At 42.9% G+C, this 24719-nt stretch overlaps 1 protein-coding gene across 11 annotated transcripts in view; it reads left to right on the top strand.

Annotated features, from left to right (window-relative positions):
* The window catches only part of rnf220a (ring finger protein 220a), a 294921-nt gene that overhangs the window by 224707 nt on the left and 45495 nt on the right, over positions 1 to 24719 (top strand). For all 11 annotated transcript variants that reach the window (XM_079648068.1, XM_079648065.1, XM_079648067.1 and 8 more), the window contains one exon: positions 24076 to 24205. In XM_079648068.1, coding sequence (XP_079504194.1) covers positions 24076 to 24205 — 130 coding nt within the window. The remainder of the gene's footprint in view (positions 1 to 24075; positions 24206 to 24719) is intronic.

The following is a 24719-nucleotide window of genomic DNA, read 5'->3' as shown; positions in this document are numbered from 1 at the left end:
TATTCATAAGATCAGTGCTGCACAGCCCCATTGTGAGGCGTTATACCTCCTCTCATGATCTCTGTGCAATCATCGCTGCTCTTTACGCTTTTCCCCAAAGTCCCACGTCAAAGCATAAAAGTCATAACGATACATCTAAAAAAGACAATGGTTCACAGCGGCTACGTTACTCACGAAATCACGAGGAACCATACATTTAAAGAGCCTCCTTCACGCTCCCTCCCTTCTCCGTCCTCCTCCTAGTTAAGCGTGAAATAATGTCATCTTAATGATTATTTTTTTGCGGTGTGCCATAACAGCATAATTCAGTGAGGGCGTAATGATTTTTTATGCCCCTGACATATTGTTTTGCGGGGAGTGACATAAAAGCACGGTGACATGTGGCATTTTGGGAAAGGTCAGGCGCTCCGTCTTGGCCGCCCGTCCATCTTCATAACGTCGCCACTTGTCATATGGAAACTGGCATCACCAATCTTTGTCTCTCCCTCGTCTCTCGCTGACCCTGCTCTCCTCTCTTATGTCCTATTCCTCTTCCCTTCCTCCTTCTTTTTCACTGCCTTTCCCCCATTTCATACCCCTTTTCCTGTCACACGTTCTCTTGAGAAGAGCTTATTTTTTAACAAAGAGAAATTATAACTGTAGGGAATATAAAAAAGATTTCACACACTCGCTCAGACACACACACACATGCCAGGGCCCCGGGGGTGCTGCAGGGGACCGCATGTCAACACCAGCTGTGAGGATTGTGGTGACAGAGAGAAGGGCTAATACTAATGTGATAAATACGTCAGCACTCACTCCGGGCACATTGTGTGTGTCTGTTTGTGTTTGATGGTTTCAGGGAAATGTGCTCAGGGCCAGCCACTTCAGCCAAACAGATATTTAGACAGCATTTTGTCCTCAAAAAAGATGCCAGTGTGTGGATTCCAATGCCACAAGTCGTTGTCCATGAATGATAAGTCAATCTTCTACATGCGGCCACATTAGGAACACCTCACAAACTGTTCATCACCAATGGTCCAACTGCATCGCCTCTTAATGGATAATACGACCATAATGCAGGAGCACAAATGAAATGAGAAATACTGTATGTTAATGAGCCTGTTGCCCAGATGCATGATGGGAGGTGTCACATACAGAACTTGTCATGATGATTGTAAATATATTAAATTATACCATGACTATAAATTAAAAGAATATAAAAAAAAACGGAATGAAGTGCATTCTTAGAAATAAATTACAATCATGATTAAATATGTAAACTCTTAAGAAATGATTAAATCTTGAGTGGCACTTGATTATATACCACTGTGATTGATCTGACCATTGTCGTTTAAATTATAGCAACTTATTTCATCATTTTCACTATTACTATAAGCTCCTCCCGCTTCCTGTGCCCCACTCCACTCCATCCTTTCCACCTTAAATCACCGTTTATCTGAAAATGGTATCTTAAGGTCTGCGAATAGATCTACCTCCGGCCTCAATTTTTCAGGAAGTAATTCATTTATTAGTGAGAGCCCACCACATCTTTCCCCAGCTAAAATGTGTATGTGTGTGTGTAAAACGTCAAACAGCGGTGGTCTGTGGTCTTCTTGTTGAAAATTAAATGGTCCCCGCGATGCATGGTGGGAACAATTCACCCTGTAGCAAAGATGGGAAGGTACAGGAAACACACATACACATGCAGATACTGTCAACATCACATGCACATACATACATGGAGGCATGTGTGTTTGGGGACTGATGGAGAGCGTGTGTGTGTGTGTGTGTGTGTGTGTGTGTGTGTGTGTGTGTGTGTGTGTGTGTGTGTGTGTGTGTGTGTGTGTGTGTGTGTGTGTGTGTGTGTGTGTGTGTGTGTGTGTGTGTGTGTGTGTGTGTGTGTGTGTGTGTGTGTGTGTGTGTGTGTGTGTGTGTGTGTGTGTGTGTGCGTGCGTGTGTGGGTGGGTGGGTGTGTGTGTGTTTGCTGGTCACACTATGTCATACAGGGTGAGTGAGGTGTAATTTCTCGGCAGTAATACTCAACACTCGGGCCCTGACAGCTTTAATGGTGATGGCCTTATTATAGAGAAGACGCTTTGTGTGTGTGTGTGTGTGTGTGTGTGTGTGTGTGTGTGTGTGTGTGTGTGTGTGTGTGTGTGTGTGTGTGTGTGTGTGTGTGTGTGTGTGTGTGTGTGTGTGTGTGTGTGTGTGTGTGTGTGTGTGTGTGTGTGTGTGTGTGTGTGTGTGTGTGTGTGTGTGTGTGTGTGTGTGCGTGCGTGTGTGTGTGGGCATTCTAATGATGATGGCCATATTATAGTGAGTGGAAGATGGCTAAAAGGCTCAGATTTATACCGGCCCACGTTTACTTACATAAGAATAATAGGCCAGAAGATGCTCTATGCCATATACATGTGTGTGCGTGTGTGTTGATGTGTGTGTGTCGGCGTGTGCTAATGAATGCCATCTGGTGTCTGTTGAAGTAATGTGAGTGTAATGAGAGCTGTTTTGTGCTGATGAGGGGAACAGAGTTGCCCACACATCTGGCACTATAGAATAAAACAGCAAAAGCAATCATATCTCTAAACGGGCAATTACCATTAAAGGAATAGAATGTAACATTTCTGCATTATTATTTAAAAAAAACGGTTACTCCTTTGTTTTATATCTCGTGTGCACTTCAAATGTAGAGAAATTCCTTATTTTAATCAATACGAAGTTGCCTTTCATTTGGTCGTCTATAAAAGCGACATATTTATCACCATTGAAGGTATACTAATAACACATCTAAGGAAGCGTACCCAAACTCACAAAAGGTGTGTGTGCTTGCCATGCATTTTTCCAGTAAGAACAGGGTAACACGACTCTGTGGCCTTGCGGTTTATGTTATTATGGTCTGATTTACAGTCACACACACACACTTCCTACCTCCCAACACTTTTTTTCTGTCTCTTATATCACCCAGTCTCCTTTCCTTTCCTTCCTCCCTCCCTGCTTCCACCACAATGTTAGCTAATCCCCCCGCCTGTCTGTGTTGTACTCACTTCCTGTAACTACACGCTGTCACAGGACCAGCACCTGCTGAGCCGTTGCAGTGAGGAGAAAAAGGGCTGTGCGTGTGGTTTCAGGAGAGTTAACGGACAAGCTGTAGCTACACTGCAGCATGAATTGTCGGGCAGCGTGGGTTAACCTCTTCCTTCTATTGCAAAACTCAGGCCTTGTTCCTTTTTTATCTCAAAAATAAATCACTCAAGACATGCCAATCCCAACAGTTTTTCTCTACATATACAGTACATAGTTTTAGATGATTACGGTTATATCTCCACCAAAGACTTGATTTCAACAACACAGAAGAGATGATTTGCTGTCAGCACGTATGTGTGTCAGATTGAGAGCTTAAAGGTAGTTTATGCCGAGGACGTCGCTCCTCCAAACATTGAGAGCACTTGATCCTGAAAGATCTGCCTCTCATTTCAGTCCGTAAATAAGCCCGCTGTTGTGTGTTTGCTCTGGATCAATCACTACCCTGGGCCTCAACACATCTCCCCCGCTCCCTAATTGAATGATACGTTCCTTTAACAGTTCCCCTAAATATTCATATGTGAGTCAGAATCACCAGTATAACTCTTTAAAAAGGTATGCTTTGGTGCACATGATCGCTTTGTGGGCCGTGGATAACACGCATCCCTAATGTGACTCGTAGTGCTAAATTACATTTTTGTTTGTTTGTTCTAAATCACAATGTAAGCTCGATATGACTTCCATACTGCCTTAATAGTAGGGATAATAAGGACCATTAAGTTACCGTTTAAGTGCATACACATGAAAGCTTTTAGTTAGACATTAGTTAGAGTTCCACTGTTGAAAACCACACTTTTTATTACTTAATGAGACATTAATACCACCTTTTATACATTCATAGTAACCTTTTTTTTGTGCATTAAAACAGATTTATCAGCTAAATCAAATCCTTTAAAATTCTTGCTTTTGTGAATGGAATACTGAATTAGGTCCAGACTCATAAAACAGCCGTTCTGTGTGATTATTCAAATCAAAGCACTATTCATCCACAATTTTAATTTTGAATTGAAGCTAAATGTTGCTTCAGCTCAGTGTCGCGTGTTTACTAAATAAGAGGCCTTCAAATTTGCTTCAGGCTACATTTTCATATCTAGTGATCTCTCCAATATGCTCTTATTTTGCGTATTGAAAGCAACCAATCAGCTTGTTACACTCTCTCTATGACTGTCTCACACTGTAATGGGAATGAGATACAGCTAATGGTCCCCAGGCTGTGGCAGTACAAAGTGCTCTGCCTGAGGTGTGTGTGTGTGTGTGGTATAAGACAAACTTGTTGTTCTGTGTGTGGCTGACTAGGTGCATATTTCTGTCTAAATACACTATGCTTATGTGGGTGCTTATGTGTTCCTTTGAGTGACTGTGTGTGCACTTACCAACAGCAGACGCCTACAGAGACATGGGCCTGTCACAATCACATCCTGTGTATGATAAGACCTAATGACGACACCTCGTCGTGATTGATTGAATTTTGGATTTGTCTGCTGACATCCTTTTCCTCTGACATGAAAAAAATAATGGTGTCTCAAATGTGTGTGTGTGTGTGTGTGTGTGTGTGTGTGTGTGTGTGTGTGTGTGTGTGTGTGTGTGTGTGTGTGTGTGTGTGTGTGTGTGTGTGTGTGTGTGTGTGTGTGTGTGTGTGTGTGTGTGTGTGTGTGTGTGTGTGTGTGTGTGTGTGTGTAGAGTAGAGTGTGTATAGAGTTGCCTGTCTGCCTCTGTACACAGCAGTTGATATTTGCCAATTTAACTCAGCAAGAAGAGGTGAGTGCAGCTGTATTTGGGTTAGCAGTGTGTGTTTAAAGAAAATTGTGTGTGTTTGTAAGGGTTATTACACTTAAATGAAATTACCAGGCTTGTCCACTACTTTCCCCGATCAGCAAATACTTTTAAACCTCACCTGACTCAAGTCATATGTTACAGGCTCAGTGCAATGCTGGTGCAATACATTGAATCACATCTGTAAGCTTTGAAAAACATATGTATGACAACAGTCACAACAACACAATTCATTCAGAATGGAGCTGTTATACCGTCAGTAATGGTTCTGCCTAACTTGACATCACATGTGTATAAAAACACATATTTGATTACATGTCGTTTACCAAAGCTACAAAACCTACTTGACTAATTATGCAGGCTAACAGATACAGCTTACCATGGTAGCTATCAGCCTGTGTTCGAATTGGTTTAGAAATGTTTCTAAACACTTCACAAGTAATGTCATAATGGCACATAGTTTAACTGCCGTGACATTTCCTTATAGGATGTGTTTGTTTTTTTTTAAATCTGCGTCTGATGAATAAAATTGCCGTCGCCATTTAAAGTAGTCTTTTAAAAAGGGCAGGTTTGTTCCACGTAATTTTGCTAATCGAAAACCGAAAAATTGTGAATCAAGTTTTGAAATCAAGGGTACAAGCGGCCGAGATGGGTTTTCTCCGCAGGGTGGCTGGTGTCTCCCTTAGGGATAAGGGGAGAAGTTAGGTCATCCGGGAGGGACTCGGAGTTGAACCGCTCCTCCTTTGCGTCGAAAGGAGCCAGTTGAGGTGGTTCGGGCACCTAGTTAGGATGCCACCTGGGCACCTCCCTAGGGAGGTGTTCCAGGCACGTCCAGCTGGGAAGAGACCAAGGACCAGGTGGAGGGATTATATCTCTTCGCTGTTCTGGGAGCGCCTTGGGATCCCCCAGTCAGAGCTGGTTGATGTGGCCAGGGAAAAGAACGATTGGGGCTCTCTGCTGGAACTGCTACCTCCGCGACCCGACCACGGATAAGCGGGAGAAGATGGATGGATGGATGGAAGTTTTTAAATTATGAAATTAATGAGGGTTAATGCTAACTTTTAAGATTTCAATTAGCCTATAAATGCTAGTCACTCATGTTTTAGCCAACTGCTCACACAAAATTGCTAAAACTCAAAACATATGTATGTTAGCCTTCCTGACCCAGGTGCAAACTATTATGTGATAAAAGTCAGCAACTCTGACTCAAATCTGGCAGTAATAAAACACTTATCACGGATTACTTAACAGCACAACAAAAGTCTAATGCTAAACGCTAATTGCTAACACTCAATCACAAAAATTCTGAAAACACTGATATATTATCCTTTATGGCCCAGGTGCAAAACATAAGTATGACAAGAGTCAGACACACTGTCCATATCACTGCTGCTAACTCAACGTGAATCATCTATGTTATCTCTATTGACTATGAACTCATTCCCCACCCCTTCACTCCAGTTATGGCACTCCTGAGAAAGGCCATTTCCTTCATTACAGTAAGACTAAATAGAGCGTGTCTTCATGGTGTCTACATCCCTCTCCTATGATCTAACAGCTCTCTGTCCAGATCCACCCCGTTCTGCCCTCTAATCTTGTTTGTCAGAGCTAAATGATCTGCCCCAGCGAGGTGTGTTAGCCACTAATGTATTTATTGCTTGATAAGAATGTTGGCCATGCAGTTCCAACTTACAGCGGCTATAAAACGGTGGAAAAGAAACACGACGTAATTAACCTTTACTAGCTGTGTGCATAGGTGGTGCGGCTCGATGTGGTGCGTGTCGGCGGTTGGGGGACGTGTGTGTGCTTTCATTAATGCTTGTTTGCATGTTTGCGCCAGTACGTGTGCATGTATGCCTGCTGGGTTATATGTGTGTATGTACAGTATGTGTTGTGCATTAATGGGGAGGAGGCAATTGCTATCGATAACGACGCGGCTATCAATTAATCGTTAATCTCGTTCTGCCAGATTAGCGCGTCATCCGATAGACTCCAGACTGACTGGAGACAATAAATACGTAAAGTCAATAAAAAAACTGCAAAGCATCAAGGGAGAACAGGGAGATATATGGGAGTGGGGGTTGACACGTGCCAGGGTGCCACCATCACATAAACCTGATGTTACAGCTTTACACAGAAGAAGAGAAGAAGAGACGTCATTAAGACTGATGTACACACTCATTCTCCAACAGGAAGCCGCTTGTCGTCAAGCAAGACACATAAGACCTGCTATTCTTCTTCTTCTCTACTTTAAGCCATTTCCTGTACTGCTAAAGACACACACACTCTAATGTGTAATAGATAAAGGACTAATGCCTGGGTTGAGGAATCAAGATAGATGGATAGGGAGGGAGGGAAAGAAAGAAAGAAAGAGTTATGAAGCAGTACCTGGGGGGTTAATTTCTCACAGGCAGTTTTCACACACACACACACGCACGGAGTAAAGGTGATGTCTGGCCGTGCCAAGCCGGTAGCATGCTAGTTAAAAGTGAATGCGTGTATGGCTGGTGTAGGCCCTCATACATCAAGGAGCAGTTTGTTTAGCCAGCAGTGTGACAGGGTACAGTAACAGGGGCAGGGCCAGAGAGCGGCTGCAGCGTGATGAATGGGAGGTTACAGCAGGGATGGTGTCCCAGTGTGTGTTTGTGTGTGTGTGTGAGAGAAAGAGACATCAAAGCATCTTTTTAGCCCTCAGATTAATGGCGATTCCACTGTTTGATCCAAGTGATTTTTTTCCCTGTATTTGAAGAATCTCTTTTTGAAGCTGTAAATATCGCAGACGCCCTCCTCAAGTCATCTCGCTCTGCCCGGTGTGAAAGGATATTTCTCTGCAGTATTGACATAAAGCTTATGGGTTGCAGTATAACGTTTACATTGCAGAATGTTTTTTGCTGCTTTGATTGTAGGTCTGGTGGGGTTTTTCAAGCAGTATTGCTATGAGTCAGATAGGAATATATATATGTTTTAGTTTATGGCTGTGAAGTGTGTCATGCCATTTGATAAAATGATTGCATTTTCTGGACATTTAGTGGCATCATTTCCTTTCTCTTTCATTTCTAAATTGGAAAATTGGCCATTCCAAAGATGGATCTGTGCAGCTTTTATTGGTTTATAATTTATAGTTTCACATTTGGCACAAAACCCTTCCATCAATACCCAAGTGCAAGAAAAATAAGCGCACATTATCAGCAGCCATTATATTGAACAGGAGCAGTTAAATCTGACAACATATTTTTTAGCAAAGCAGGATTTAAAACAAAAAAGATCGAGGCAGAGACTTACTTCTATTCATTGTACTTTTTCCGGACAAATTAACATGTCAAAACTTCCTCTCCTAACTCCTTACCTCCTCCTCATCCTCACCCCATCCTTGTCCCAATGTCCCAGTCTCTGCCCTGCACCGGCCGAGCTGTGGATCTCACTGTACCACGGTGCTGAAAAACAATTGTGTGTGTGTGTGTGTGTGTTTCTTTAAGTCTGCTAACAAAAGGCTCATTATCACATGCCCACAATGAAAACAACTAGTTGAACTGTTCTCCTGTGCCTCAGCGTGGCGTTGCCTGTGTGGTTAGTGAGACAGTCAGACAGACAGATGGAGAGGAAGACAGTCAGTTAGCGCCCGCCGCGGAGCCGGCCGCCATTTCTCCCCCAATAACTCACTTTTCTCCCCCTTGGAGAGGGAAAACAATAAGATATAACAATTGGCAAATGGCTGAGGCAGGCGGAGCATTACAAATGAAATGTAATGTTGTTACAGTTTGGAAATAATGAATTATGAAGATAAGCGGGGATCTGTAAAATCGCTGTAGCGATTTACCGGGGTTTCATTTTTCAACTGTATTGAATTATGGGGAATTGGCCTCAGTCAACTGCAAAATACAAAACGGGGAAAAGGAGGATGATTCACCGTTTCACTGTGTGTGTGTGTGTGTGTGTGTGTGTGTGTGTGTGTGTGTGTGTGTTAGGTGTGTGTGTGTGCGTGCAGTTGTGTGCAAGCATATGCAACCTCTGATTGTTTATTTACATGGCTGTGTTTATGTGCATAAAATGCATGGGTGCTCTCACATTCGCGTGCATGTAGTGTGTACTGTGTGTATTTCTGTATGTCTCAACGCTGTGTGTGTGTGTGTGTGTGTGTGTGTGTGTGTGTGTGTGTGTGTGTGTGTGTGTGTGTGTGTGTGTGTGTGTGTGTGTGTGTGTGTGTGTGTGTGTGTGTGTGTGTGTGTGTGTGTGTGTGTGTGTGTGTGTGTGTGTGTGTGTGTGTGTGTGTGTTCTCCCCGTAGACCTGTTGAGGGCTTTCTCTTGCTCACCCCGCCGCACATGTGATAAATGTCCCTTATCGCCTCTGTCATTGTAATAGCCCCACAACAGGCCCAGAGAGAGAGAGACAGAGAGGGGGGACAGAAGGATGGAAAGAGGGATGAGAGAGGGGAGAAGAAGGGGGGCCGGGACAGGGGGGTGTTGAGAGAGAGACAAAAAAGATGGGGAGAGAGGGAGGGATGGCGTAATGGAATGGGATAGCTGGAGTTATCAGGCGGTCTTGTAAGGGGAAGAATACGCATCAAGCTGCCAATCATCCGGCCTAGAAATTGCTCTGAGATTTGAGTCCCCAGACGGTGTGTGGGAGTGAGTGAGTGAGTGAGTGTGTGTGTGTGTGTGTGTGTCCTTAGAGAGTATCCAAAGCCCCTGTCGTCTCGGTGCTATTACTGCCCCCCATCCTTCCAGTTGTCCCTTCATCCGACCATCTCACCCTCTCTTCTCTCTGCGTTTTTAAAGCTCAGACTTAAAAAAAGAAACACATCTCTTCTCTCTCTGTCACTAAAACCTATACTCAAGTTGTTTCGAAACACCGTTGTCGTCAGCGGCACCGGCTATTAGGGGAAGGCGATAGACACAGAGAAAAATAGAGAGGGAGGGATGACGGAGAAGATGGTGAGAAAAGGAGAAGAAAGGCAGAAAGAGAAGAGGGGTTAATATGTGAGCAGAAACCATTTCAGCCTCTTTAATTTTCTATTGATCCGAGAGCTGCAGACCTGTCCCCTCAGCCCTGTGTGTGTGTGTGTGTGTGTGTGTGTGTGTGTGTGTGTGTGTGTGTGTGTGTGTGTGTGTGTGTGTGTGTGTGTGTGTGTGTGTGTGTGTGTGTGTGTGTGTGTGTGTGTGTGTGTGTGTGTGTGTGTGTGTGTGTGTGTGTGTGTGTGTGTGTGTGTGTGTGTGTGTGTGTTGTGTGTGTTTGAGTTGAAAGCCTCCAAGCTGTCTCTATCTGAGAGTACCTGAGAGTAAGAGAGCTGTCCAGTGAGACTATGCATCTCCCAAAACAACTTTTCACAAGCTAAGAAAAAACACAGTTTTGTTACAAGGAATTTTGAGGTAATGCAATGGGTTGTTTTGTTTCAGTCCATTTCAGACTTCATTCTTCATTTTAGTCTTAAGAAAAATCTAATTTTGGACACGGATTGTATTGACGGGAAAGCAACAATACAAAGAAAACAAATGGTTTTAATAAAGACAGTTATAAAAATCAGTGAGGTAAACTACATTTTGTTTCTAAATAGTTCGATTTTTTTATCAGTTTCTATTTTCTTGACATTAGTCAATCAAAATGTTAAACTAGTTCTAACAAATGTTAATGTTTCAGGTAAATAAATATGATTCTAAACCATATATTTGGCCTAAATGTGCACGTTTTAAAGACTTAATTTAAAAGCCTAAGCTGTAGACTAAGTGAAGGACCTGCAAGGGCAAATTGTAGAGAAACATCCCCCTCTATTGGACACTGTGGTACCTCCAGGCACAGGCAGGGGGGAGACCAACGGTGGAAGTGGAAGGAAAGGACAGGAAATGAGAAGGGAGGGATGGAGGAGAAGATGATATGCCTGTAGGGAAGATAGCACATTCATAAACATCCCAATGATGTCCAATTGCAGCCGTGTGATGCAATCGCTCTGTATCTGATTGCCACAAATACAGAAACCCACATACACACACACTTAAACACACAATGGCCTCAGGTGTGACCTGTCCAACACCCCACTCCAGCAGATAGACATCTTTGATCTATCAAGTCTCAGCACCTAGATCTATTTTTTTTGTCATTTCTGGTATTATAGAGAATGAGAGATGGACAGACATGCTTTACAAACAGTGTGGTGGTAGAGTGTTAAGGAATAATAAGGCAACATTTCCAATGTGGAACTGCCCCTTTTCTCAAGTGGTACAAGACAACAGCTTGTCCTAATATTTTTATTTTATTTGTATCTTTACCGGTCTATTAAATCTCCTTTTAGAACAAATGCTCGTATAAATCACATTATGTGAGTGGCGTATATACAACTCTGACTGTGACATTAGGAAATGTTGTGTTTTCACAAGCACACCCTTGTAGTCTGGTCCAGTTTGGTGCCAGGGAACTCTCCGGTTCTTTAAGATGACCCACAGTAAACTCTGTCAGGACAGGCAAGAAGCAAACCACAACAGAGACTACCCAAGGCCTGACCACAAACTTGGGAATGTATTCATCATCTGGTTTGCCTCCATTTTCCAAAGAGACCTACAGTTCACAAAGAACTCTGAGCGTCAATGTTTATTGTCCTTAATTACACCAAATCTCCAGCGAACTTCTGATCAAACTAGGGCTGCTCAATTAATCGTATTTTAATCGAAATTACGATTTTGGCTTGCAACGATTATGAAAACAACATAATCAAAATAAAACGATTATTTATTTTATTTATTTTTTATTTATTTATTTTGGTTTTATTTCAGTTGAATTCTACTTAAAGTTCAGGGTAATCAACTATTAAAAACACACTGTTCAGATTTTTTTTTTTCAATAAATGGATGGTTTCAAAATAAATGGATAATCGTTTTTAATAATCGTGATATCAATTATTGACCCAAATAATCGAGATTATGATTTCTGCCATAATCGAGCAGCCCTAGATCAAACTCGCAGAAAACTGAGATTTCTTCTGATCAAATTTGCCATCTAAGTCAAGCCAACAGAGATTACAGAGACGCAAAAAAGTTTGCTTTGTGCCTGTTGGATTTCTATTCCGGTGACACTCCGGTGAGAGGGGTAATATAGCAGACGGCTCGACAGACAGATAGATGGAAGGCCAGACTGCTCCCTTGTATGAAGGATTATCCCCTATCCTCTGTTTGTGACAAGAGCTGATAAGGGCCTGAGAGGAGAGGCAGCGAGAGGCTGAGAGGGCTACTGACACACCAACACACACATATGCACATATAATCCACAGCGAGAGAGATATCAATCCATCATTTAGAGCCGGGGATTCAGCGAGAGGAAATAGGTTCTTCTCAATCGCTGACAACCCAACACACACTCGCGCAAACACACACTCACCTACAATCGCATCTGCTGTACAAAGGGCTCATGGGGCTTGAGAGTTGAATGGGGGCTGTTTGAATGACTGTTCAATTTCATCTATTTATCTGATTTACATTTGGCTATTGTTGCCAGCACGGCTGTATAATATCTTTGTGTGTTTAGAGCTGTTATTGGCTCTGAACGACATCACTGTCACTAATAGAAGCCATAAATCTGAATGTTGCAATGGTAGCTATCGCAATCGGGGATTTTTCTCATTGTTAAAATGGGAAAAAAGGGAATGTGCACTTGTGGTTTCCATAAAGGTTCTAACAGAAAACATTCAAACTAAATCATTGTAGTACACTTATACAATTTAGCTATTATTAGCAAAATATCTGAGAGTAAGTTTTTACTTTCTCATTTAGCATGAGTTAGCAATAACCTAGGGTGAAATATTTTTCAAAGTATTGTGAATTTTTACGTTATTTAGGGCTTCCATTCACACATTGGTAAATGTAAGGGAAAAATCAATATATATATACAAAATATCAATTGAAGTACTCCATTGGTATAATTATTATAATATTAAGGGTACTTGGTAAGATTGTGCGGCTGTTTGACAGGAACATGAAAATCCCCTCTCCTCTCCTCAACATGACCACATCTCTTGAGGGATATGCGTGCGTGCGTGTGTGTGTGTGTGTGTGTGTGTGTGTGTGTGTGTGTGTGTGTGTGTGTGTGTGTGTGTGTGTGTGTGTGTGTGTGTGTGTGTGTGTGTGTGTGTGGTGTGTGTGTGTGTGTGTGTGTGTGTGTGTGTGTGTGTGTGTGTGTGTGTGTTGACATGGACTTGATTTGTGTGTTTACCTCGTGAGGGAACCTCAGCGCTGATAGGAAAAGCTCAGAGCATTTGACATGCAGAGAAACAGACAGTAAAGTGAAATCCAACCACAGTAATAGTTTGTTCCCTCAGTCTGTCCTTGTTGCGCTCCTTCTCTCTAATTGGTCCATGCGTCTTCCTGTAACCTTGAACATATGCACTGATATCTGAGCGGGGGAAGAGAAACGTAGGGAGTTGGGCTATTGATTACAGTTTGCGACAACAGGTCAAAGGGTTAACACGTGTAAGAGGAACCTTATTGCAAGATGGGGGGGGGGGGGGGGGCGGGGGTGCTCTGCAGTGGGAAGTGGTTAAGGAGGTGCCCAAGGGTCTACAGAGGGGCTTTAAGATGATATAATACACTCACTCACAATGTTGCAAGAGCTCAGTATGATATCTGGAGATATTGAGCACAGTGTTTTGCAATAAAAGTGTGTCATTGTGTAGAAACCCTTAATAATATAAAATAAACTAGTTTCCTGGTGCTTAGAAAAAATACAGATTGCAAGAGCATAGGAAAAACTGACGAATAATGAAAGGTGACACATAGAGGTTGGAAGAGATACATGGAGTAAGGGAACAATAACCCAGTCTAAGTGGGAGATAGACAGAATATGTAAGACACAGAGGGGGGGGGTGGGTGTATTTGGCTCTGTATTGCTGAGCGCCAGGTTAGGTGCAGGGCCATTTGGCGAAGGCTGCGGTGCTAGAGTTGATGGATGAGACAAACTGCAGCCTCTTTTCTCTTGTAACTTTAAAATCATTAAGCCTTTTACATGGCCATGCAGATTTTTATAGCCACCTCAGACAATCTGCAGCTTGTTCATGTCTTTAGATTGACAGGATGGGAGAAGACCCAGAGATGTGTAATGTCACATCATCTAACGTGGATCAGATCTCAGATCAGATCTCCTCATAGTTATGGATTTAGTCATCTACATAACATTTTAAATGATAAGCTGTAATGTGTACATTTTTGTTTCATTCTTTTTGTAAAGAAGCACTATAGAGATTGTTTTTAGTTAAGGTTTTTGATATAATGTTAGGATGAATAAGGCTAATCCATCATACTGTGCCACAATTTGTGTAATGATGAAATTTGACTCTACTTTTCCTGGCAATGTCTGCCTATTGACCATATTGAAATGATGTGGTGGAACACACAGCATCTTCCTTGTCTCTTTAAGAAAATAAGCTTTAGTTAGAGTTTATAGTTTATATTAAAATGACTTTAGCATATGGCTTTTTATCTGCGGTTTATATATTGATAATTAAGATTTAAATGTATCAACAAAAAAAATATGGCATTTACCACTCCCAAATGTGTAGTAATGTATTAGCTCTGGCATGTTTGGAACTTTTCTTAGATGATGTGATTTTCCTTTTGATTGCGTGGAAAGTGATAAAGTAATTATTTAAAGAAGGCTGAATAATTCAGTCTGAGATACAGCTTACAGCACACATGTTGCTATATTAAAAATGATTCTCACCTTTCAAATGACATCACTTTACATTGTGCGTTACTTAAGGAGCGGTTACAATGCTTACATTTCACATCTCATCCCTGATGATCCTGCTCTCAAAATGCAGCTGGAAATGACGTGCAGGTACCCAGTAGGTAATCCGGTGCTGAGAGGACAGCCCTGACATTGATCTCAGAGTGTAATCTGCTGCTCTTCTTTGCCTGGCACGTTTTGCAATAACAAATACAGCTATAACCAGGACATCCATGGAGAGGATATGAGTTCTATTAAGACAACCCAGTTAGCTGAGATAAACCTTTCCCTGGCTAAATCACACAGTGACATCAAATAATCATATTACTTTTTATAGTATCCTATTTCTTCTTTTGGAGTGTGTGTTTGATAAAGAAGGTGTCATGTTCGAGGGGCCAATACGTTTAATGATAAACCAGTCGCAACAACAGGGTGGGTGTTTCTGCGATGCGCTCTGAATATTATCAATAACAGCCTGTGTGTGTTTGTAAAGTGCGCCTGGATCCATCCATCCGTCAATCGCTCTCATTTCTCCTCCACAGGCTTCCTCCTCCGCTGTTAGGATTCAATTAACACAGTGCAGGCAGCCATGGCACCCTCATTAAAGCTAATTAGTTAAAACATCAGCCAATCTAGCGTTAATTGGCTTTGGTAATTAATTCAGCTGCTAGACCATATGAAAGCAGCAGGGAGAGAGATAATGAGAGGGAGCGAGGGATAAAGAGAGGGCGGACGGGAGGGCAATCAGAGGAGAGGGGAAAGATGAGAGACAGAAAAAAGGAAAGAAGATTTAAAGAGGAACATAAGTAATGGACAGGTCTTCTTTCTGTACTCTGAATAGTTGCACTAATTGTAAAAAGCTCAAAAGATGCGCTTTCCTTACAGCATGAGATTGTCTGATTGTGTGTGCTGAGTCATGGCGTCTATTTCAAACTTGCTGATGCCCCTCCTTGCCCACTGACTCTTCACATTACCGCCGCGTAATGAAGCCCCTTTGGGATGGAAATGAGTGCCGACAGGCCTCACGCCCACACCTCTCTGTCAGGTATCCCTACTCCCGCGGACAGCTGAGGAAGGAGAAATGGAAAAGAGACGGACTGCAGAGAGGGCATAGGACAGTGGGAGGAAAAACATCCCTTTGTGTTATTGTGCCTATTGTTAAATAGTTATAATTAATTTAATTGTACAGAGGAAACTGTATGTTCCACACTCAAAAAGTATGTTCATAGAGGTAATATTTCCAAAAAAAATCCAAATCCTAAATCAGTTATTTTTCGAACATAATTATCCATAACAATTTAATTTAAAGTGTGGGTTATGGTAAGATGACTATATTTTATTTTTAAATAGCTGAGAGAAAGAAAGAGATTTTAGATAATCCTACAAGAGAACCTTGAATCCATCATTTAGATTTTCTATTGGTCTTTGTCGGGTTTTAAATAACAACTGGAGCGAATTATAAACGTGCATTTTTTATTTCACTTCCAGACACATACAATTATTTAACACGGTACGTGGCTTTCAGTAATGTACACTTGCTTTATATAAAATAGATGAGTGTGTGTGTGTGTGTGTGTGTGTGTGTGTGTGTGTGTGTGTGTGTGTGTGTGTGTGTGTGTGTGTGTGTGTGTGTGTGTGTGTGTGTGTGTGTGTGTGTGTGTGTGTGTGTGTGTGTGTGTGTGTGTGTGTGTGTGTGTGTGTGTGTGTGTGTGTGTGTGTGTGTGTGTGTCTTGAATTGAGACATAGCCTGTATCGGCTAGCTGTGCCTCTGCTCTGTGGGTCAGTGCTTGGTTAATGCTCCATTAATTTACTTCTTTCTCCTTCGCCGCTGTCTCTCTCTCACACACACACACACACACACACACACACACACACACACACACACACACACACACACACACACACAGACACACACACAAACACACATGCACACACCAGGCACACACACACTGACAAGGTGATTGATTGAATAAACAGCTGTCAGTAGTTGGAGATAACCTCGCCAGCATCACACCGCTTTCTCTCAGACACACTCGCGCGGCAGGGTCCCTGGAGTAAAAACCCACATTACACATGCTGACACACACTTGTAAACAGACGCACACACAGGGACCATCAGATGACCATTTATCAGCTCAGAACCAGGCAGCTGATGATTTATGGCTTGTTAATTTCTTGGTTTTTCCCTTTTGTTTTCCTTAATCCTCCACATTTTATATCAAAGTGTACTCCTTCTTAGTTCATGCTGAACAGCAAGTGGGTTTAAAAATGATCTCCACTATTCCCTTTGATACCATAAAAAATATATAACATGTAGTAGCATTGACAGTTTTCCCATGATGCCAAAATCTCCTGTCCATGTAGAATAAATGCATCTGCCGATTTACATACCACTCATTCTAAGTGCAACGTGCATATGTTTACACACCGAAATACTCCCTTGACTTAAACTGACACATCCACACTGCTACTACTCTCACACACACACACACACACACACACACACACACACACACACACACACACACACACACACACACACACACACACACACACACACACACACACACACACACACACACACACACCTTTCCCCTCTCTATCCGACCATCTCTTCATCCCTCCTCTCCACCGTGCTGACATTTCATTTGCTTTTCTAAAAGTGACAACCCCAGGGAGCGAGGGGAGGGAGGGAGCGGAGGGATAGTGAAAGAGCCTGGTGATGAGTTTTGAGCAGGGCGTGGAGGAGTGCTATTTAAAAGCGCCATGCATCATTGTCAGGGAGTGAGGATGAGCAAACACACACATACACACACACACACACACACACACACACTCACACACACACACACACACACACACACACACACACACACACACACACACAGTCAGACAGACAGACGCAGGAAACACACACGTGCACAGAGAAGCAGTGCGACGAAGCCGGGGTGCCAAACTGAAGTTGACCCCCGTTCCATTTCATCAAATGTCCTCCGAATGAGCCGCACAGCCTCATCTATTTTGCAAACACACACACACACACACACATACACACACACACACACACACACACACACACACACACACACACACACACACACACACAGCTAGTGATCATCCTAGTGTCTAGCCTGCTTAAATCACAGCTCACTTAAGAATAAACCATATCACCTCCTCTCTGGGAGACGCACACACACCTTGGTGGTCCCATTTGTGTTAATGCGGCCCCTGGTTTTGGGCTTTAGGGCTCATATTTGCCATTATGGAGATGATGGCTTTACGGGGGCCTCTCACCTCACCTCGCGTTGGTCGGCAGGGAGAGAGGGGAGTGTCGAAATGAAGGCTGACACCTCAGTGGGATTTATTTGATTGTGGATGCGAGGCGGTGTCATTCCGGAGAGAGATGGGGGGGGGTGAGACGGGAAGCCTCAGGCTAAGTGAAAAGAAGAAGAGATGACGGCAGGGCGAAGGGGAAAGAAAGAGAAATAAAGGAAAGGGAAAGGCACAGGAAGAGATTGAGGGGGAGCAGAAGTGGCCCTCTTTCCCTTTCCGTGAATCAAATCAAATTCCCCTTATCGCACATTATTTGAAGAGGTTATCGGGCGCGGTAATGCGGTTACACGCCGGGCCGCGGCTGAGAGATTTCCTTGTTTACCGATGTTGGCGGGTGTTATAGCTAACCGGCTGCACGAGTGGCGAGGGGAGGGGGAGGGAGGAGAAGGAGGTAGAGGAGGGGAAAAGAGGGGTAGCGGGCATAAACACTTGATGCATGTCAGAAAACTCATTTAGGGGAACAACAAGGAGGGGGAACTGAAGTGCGTGTGTGTGTGTGTGTGTGTGTGTGTGTGTGTGTGTGTGTGTGTGTGTGTGTGTGTGTGTGTGTGTGTGTGTGTGTGTGTGTGTGTGTGTGTGTGTGTGTGTGTGTGTGTGTGTGTGTGTGTGAGATGACAGTTGTTCAAGGAGAGGAAAACAGCCTCTACATGTAGACACTTTGTAATTCCATTTGGAAAATGCGCTCCTGTGTTTTGTGAGTCTGCGCGTAACCAACATACGGTGTGTGCCAACTCATAAATCCGGTCCTCCTTTTTTTCTGACTCTTATTGTTGTGCTTAAATCCAGTTTACATGCTCAGCGCTCATTAGCTGATTGTGTGTATATACTTTACAAGAGAAGTCAATCCCTTGCAATGGAGATAAAAGATAGAAAATGGCCAAAAATGTGGTCGTGTGTTAAAAAAGTTGGGAGTTTTTTGCGAACGCTCAATCCAACTAAGCATCTTTGAATGCGTAATTTCATCAAAATCCAGAACATGAAACTTTTTGGGGTGTCACGAAGAGTCCCGGATAAAATCTCCTGTGTCCGAGATAAAGCAGAGGGATGACACGCAATACAGGTCATTAAATGGGATTTGGACCCACAGTGTTGCGAGTACATGGTGTGCCTCTTAGCCCATTGAGCCATGAGGACACCCCAAATGGTTTTTTATCTCTGGCCCCATTGAGAACCAGTATTGAGCTGACAATCCCCGTCCTCTCTGGAGGTGGCCTTTTACCTCAGCTCATTGTAGTCTGTGACTGGGAGCCCGCGCTATCTAGCATCTATTGATTCCGACTTCATCTGGACCAAAGCAACACGGGAGAGGGGAGAGAGAGGGAGCAGGTGTGTTTGTGCAGCAGAGGAGAAAAGTCAAAGAAAAAAGGAAGATGAAGGCTGCTTCAAGAGTTGAAAGGGATTAAACTTGCCTTGTGATTAAACACATTTGACACATTTTCATCTGGAACTGAAACCTAAACTTTTTTTTTTTTCTTTGACATTACAAAAAAGGAAAGAAGTAAGAGGAGAGAAAAGGAGTATAGATCCTAAAAAACCTGTTTGAGAAGGAAGGGCACCGTGAAAAAGACTGTGTGTATCAACAACTTCATTGCGATCTGCCACAAAATGTAATGGGTTCTTCCTTGGCCAATGCTACAAGTTTCAGGAAATTAGGCCAGTTTTTCCATAGTCCCGCTGACAAACACACAAACAGACCTACAAACTGAACCAAAGAAACATAACCTTCTCAGCTGGTTTAGTCAATATAGGCTGGAAGAAGAATATGAGGACAGAAACGTAAGGAAATGACCATTAAAGACAAAAAGGAAGAGTGGGTGCAATGACCAAAGTAGGGTCATAAAGGAAGTAGAGTAAGAATATTAGGACGAAAGCAAAAAGGTGAAATGTCAGGCAATACAAATGCAAATAAAGGAGGGATAGGAAAAGGAAGATTCCTCCTCTCTGCTCTCCACTCTTCCATATGATCGAGCTCTCTCCGCCTTACAATCTGTTCTCTATAATTACCTGTTGTGTGTGTGTGAATCCTCATTATAACATTAGTTAAATAAGTCTAGTTAAGCTCATTTATTTATAGAGAAATGCAACTCTAACTCTGGAGATCTAAAGTCCTCTTAAACAAGCTTAATTTTATTGGCTTGATGATGATGATTTTAAACTTAAAAACATTTTTAAAGGCAATGGACTTTCATGTTTTTTTTATCTGTGATTGGTGTTGAAACTGACATTTTGGATAGGGTTAGTGGCATATTGATAAAACACCAGTTGAATTGTAAATAAAGAACTCTTTCCATTGAGTTTAGACCATCCAAAGTGTCCATGTAAGTGCTATAGCAGCGAGTAAATAAATCAGACATAAGATACAAAAGTCAGTGCTTCTCGCCAGTTATTGGATATTGTTTTGTGACAGGAACAAAAACCAGCGAGGGCCAATATGTGGATCAGGTTACTGAGATCAGAAGGAGGGAACATGGTGAAAGAGATGGGGAAAGGAAAGAAGAGAGAAACAAAATGCTGGGATCAGAAAAACGAGAGGTAAAGGTAGCAAAAGAGGAAGATGGTAGGGAGAGAAAGTCAGAGAGAAAGAGAGATGAGACAATCCATCTTGGCACATTAGGGGGGGATCAAGCCTACACTCCATCATGGCTGTCACACGGATCCACACCTCCTCTCCTCCATCCATCCATCCCTCGTTTGCTCCGCCGGCCGGCATTTCTCTGAAGAATCTCAACGCTAAAAAGTCCTGTCAGGCCTATTTCCTTGTTATCGCCCACCCCTCTCCTCCTCACCCCTCCTGACTCCGATACCTTCCCTCCGCTCCCGGAGATTAAACGCACCCGTGTTGCGCCTCAGGGTGTACGTGTGTGTGAGGTCCAAAGCAGGACATGTGGGAAGTGTGTGTGTGTGTGTGTGTGTGTGTGTGTGTGTGTGTGTGTGTGTGTGTGTGTGTGTGTGTGTGTGTGTGTGTGTGTGTGTGTGTGTGTGTGTGTGTGTGTGTGTGTGTGTGTGTGTGTGTGTGTGTGTGTGTGTGTGTGTGTGTGTGTGTGTGTGTGTGTGTTGCCCTCGACATTAATCATCTTTAAGGCGCTGACAAGTCTGGTGTGCGACATCACATCAACACCCTTCTCCCCCCTTTCTCCTCTTCCCTCTTCTTCTTCTCCCGTGGATTTATCTGTCCGGTCGCCTCCCCCCCGTCACTCACTTCCCTCAGGGAGCGTTTGATGGAGGAATATAAATATAGGGGGAGAAAAAGGAAGCAACACAAGGGGTGAAAGACGGTGACATCACACAGCTTTAAAACATATTAGAAGGAAATAGAGAACAGGAGAGAAATAAAAATGGATTGACGGTTTAATTTAGCATAAAAACAAAAAAATCGTTTTTTACATTTTAAAAGTGCAGAGTGCATTTTCAACTCTTAAATCTCAGCTAGATCTTGTGCAAGAGTAAAATATTTCTCGACTTTTGCCAATGTTTTACGTCATTTTTTTACCATCTTTACATGTGTACTGCGATTCATACATAATTTTGCCATTTTTAAACACATTTAGTTTCTAGATTTTTGCATGTTTTTGTGTTATAGTGGGCTAAACGCAATTCCCCACTCTGGTGGACAATAAAGTTGTAACTGCTGTTACATTTCCACCTGTTCCGTCACATCAGTCAAGTTCAATTTGTGTCCCCTGTGTTTGCAGTTAGGAGACAGTTAGGTATTGTACCTGTTCTGAGACAGCTGAATAGACTTTACACAACACAAAACTGCTCCACTTTAGTCTTTCCTTTTGTTGATTGTCTACATTGTGTTGTCACACCCATGCCTCTACATTTCTTTTCATTGCTTTTTTTATTTTTTAATAACGCAAATAAAAGTCACATCAAGGCAGAACATTCCACAATTAAAAGGAAAATCATTGCACATTGAAATGCTAAAAAAAGAATATACTCACATTGTGCAAATACGCATTTGCTTTATAAAAAAATAACATGTTTTTAAATTAGAAAAGCTACAAACTTAAAATAATCAAAAACGGGCATCAGTGTGTGTATGTGTGTGTGTGTGTGTGTGTGTGTGTGTGTGTGTGTGTGTGTGTGTGTGTGTGTGTGTGTGTGTGTGTGTGTGTGTGTGTGTGTGTGTGTGTGTGCGTGTGCGTGCGTGTGTGCGTGCGTGCGTGTGTGCGTGCGTGCGTGTCCTCCAGATGTGTGTGTGTGTGTGTCTGTGGAATAGAAAGAGCCCCATCAGCTGCAGACAGGGATTGGATCTGTCTTTGTTTGCTGTGGCGGATGGCGACGGCTTCAGCATGACTCAAATTATCTTGTCAAAGCAATAAAGGGGAGAAGAAAGAAGGGGAGGGGGGATAGAAAGAGAGATGGAGAAACAAGGAGAGAGAGGGAGGGATATAGTGGAAGGGGAGTGCACTGGTGGAGGAGACAAAGCAGAGAAGAAGAGATGAGCAACACGAAAAAAGGAGAAAAGCGAGAAAAGTGAACAATGAAATAATCAGAAAGGAGATGAGAGATAGAAGTGAGGGGGAGACAGAAATGAAACAAATAAATGGATGGTAGGGAGAAGAAAATTAGAAATGGATGAGGCTGGAGGGAAGGAGCTCAGAGACGGGTTAGGTGTTGGGGGGGGAGAGGTAGAGAAAGAGAGGCAGAGGAGGAGATAGAGAGTAATCGATTACCTATTTTTCAAAGTCACCTAACGTGTCCAGTGCTGTGGCTCTGTTAAGTAGCGATGCAGGAGAATGGGAGGCCGGTATGCACACACACGCTCTGAAAAAGAGGGGAGGGGGGGGTGTGTGTGTGTTTGTGTGTGTGTGTGTGTGTGTGTGTGTGTGTGTGTGTGTGTGTATGTGTGTGTGTGTGTGTGTGTGTGTGTGTGTGTGTGTGTGTGTGTGTGTGTGTGTGTGTGTGTGTGTGTGTGTGTGTGTGTGTGTGTGTGTGTGTGTGTGTGTGTGTGTGTGTGTGTGTGTGTGCGTGCGTGCGTGCCCCACTAGTTGTCTCTTGATGAATTCACTCGCAGGAAACTGTTCTGACATACCAATATGTGAGCAAGGATACGTGTCCCCGGAGAGCTTTGTGTGCATTTTTATGTGTGTGTGTTTGTGTGTGAGCGAGAACCACCAAAGACAGAACAGATAGGGAGTCCCCCCTTACCTGGTCCTCCTGTTGCCGTGGTGACAAGCAGTCTAAACAGGATATCCTGGCTGAGGCGGACTCTTTTGTTCCCGGACTAAAAAAAGCCCATTTGATTGGCTAAATACAGGAAATCAGGAAGTGTCCTCCAACATTGAGCGCTCAGACACTTTCAATGGATTTTATTTTAAGCCAACTAACACAAACTTAAGAAAGTAGGATGTAGATAACAATACAAATACCAACACATAAAAAAAAACATGCAGAGAAAATGTACGCACTTTCAGACCGACACATTGAAACATGCACACACACAAACACACACACACACACACACACACACACACACACACACACACACACACACACACACAGACACACAGACACACACACACACACACACACACACACACACACACACACACACACACACACACACACACAGGTGGGCCCAACCCTGTGCCCTGCTGATCAAGGACAATGAAGTGAGGTAGTGTTGGCAGACTCTATACAGCATTATCTCATCCAGTGCTGACACTTCTTTAAATCTGGTTTGACCTGAGAGGACACGGTGAAGACTGTGCAGCACTCTATTCCCTTTTCCGTCAGTGTGTAAAGCAGAATTATAATGCACATGCACTTAATGTGTGTGTTTTGAGATAGTAAATCCACAGTTCAAGCCACGCAAGAATACATATACTGCTTAAGTGTCCTTGGAAAACTGAAGGGCTGTCAGGTCAACTTTGGGTGTATTAGTGTGTGTGGCACGACAAACACAGTTGGGTACATTTGATAAAACAATTTGGACAAGGAATATGAGCCTCTCTGGAAAGGATATCTAAGAAGAATTGTAAAAAAATATTATATTTATTTATTTAATGTTTTATAAAAACTCAAGTCTTCAAACCAAAAGTCCACTAACAAGTGGGGGACCTCACCATGACTATGTCCACTTTTGATGAGAAAGACACAATATGGATGCAATATATCTAAACAATAGGTGGGTGATGGGCTCCTGAATGACTATTTGCACATACTGACGTTTCTCCTTTTTCCCTGTTTCCTTTCTCCAGGTAAAAAGAAGATGTCCTTGTATGACAGCCAGGCTCCAGTCTGTCCCATCTGCCAGGTGCTGCTCCGGCCCGGAGAGCTCCAGGAACACATGGAAACGGAGATAGAGAGGCTAGCTGCCGTATGCTTCAGGTACGACTAAAATACATTCTCACACACACTATAGCTTCACACCATCCAGTTTATTAATGTTGCAAATACTGTTTCCTTGTCCGTCACATTACTATATCCTATTTTATTTTATGTTTTTTATGTTATATTTGCCCCATATTTCACCATATTCACTATTTCGGGTCCTCTAAGGCATTTTTTATTTCTATTTGACTTTATACAAGCCCCCCCTTGTTTTCCATCTTTCTGCAAACACATCGCTGCAAATCAAACTGATATCAATCTCCCAGACAAATACTTCAATCGATCATAAAGATGTGTATTTTTTAAGTCATGGGGTGAAGGCTGAGCTTTAACTCAGCTTTTATGTCATTCTGGCTGACTGCTATTCTGCCTTAGCAGAGATTTTTGGTGCCATAAATCTGCATAAAAGGCAGAGGCATGCGGACGACGTAACACTAAGTGTTTCCTGCAAGGATTAGGATTCAAACCTGTGACCTGGGGTCCACTCCCCCCCCCCCCACCCTCCTCTCCT

This window comes from Notothenia rossii, assembly GCF_949606895.1.
Source record: "Notothenia rossii genome assembly, chromosome: 9".
NCBI lineage: Eukaryota > Metazoa > Chordata > Actinopteri > Perciformes > Nototheniidae > Notothenia > Notothenia rossii.
This window is presented reverse-complemented; position numbering and strand designations above follow the sequence as displayed.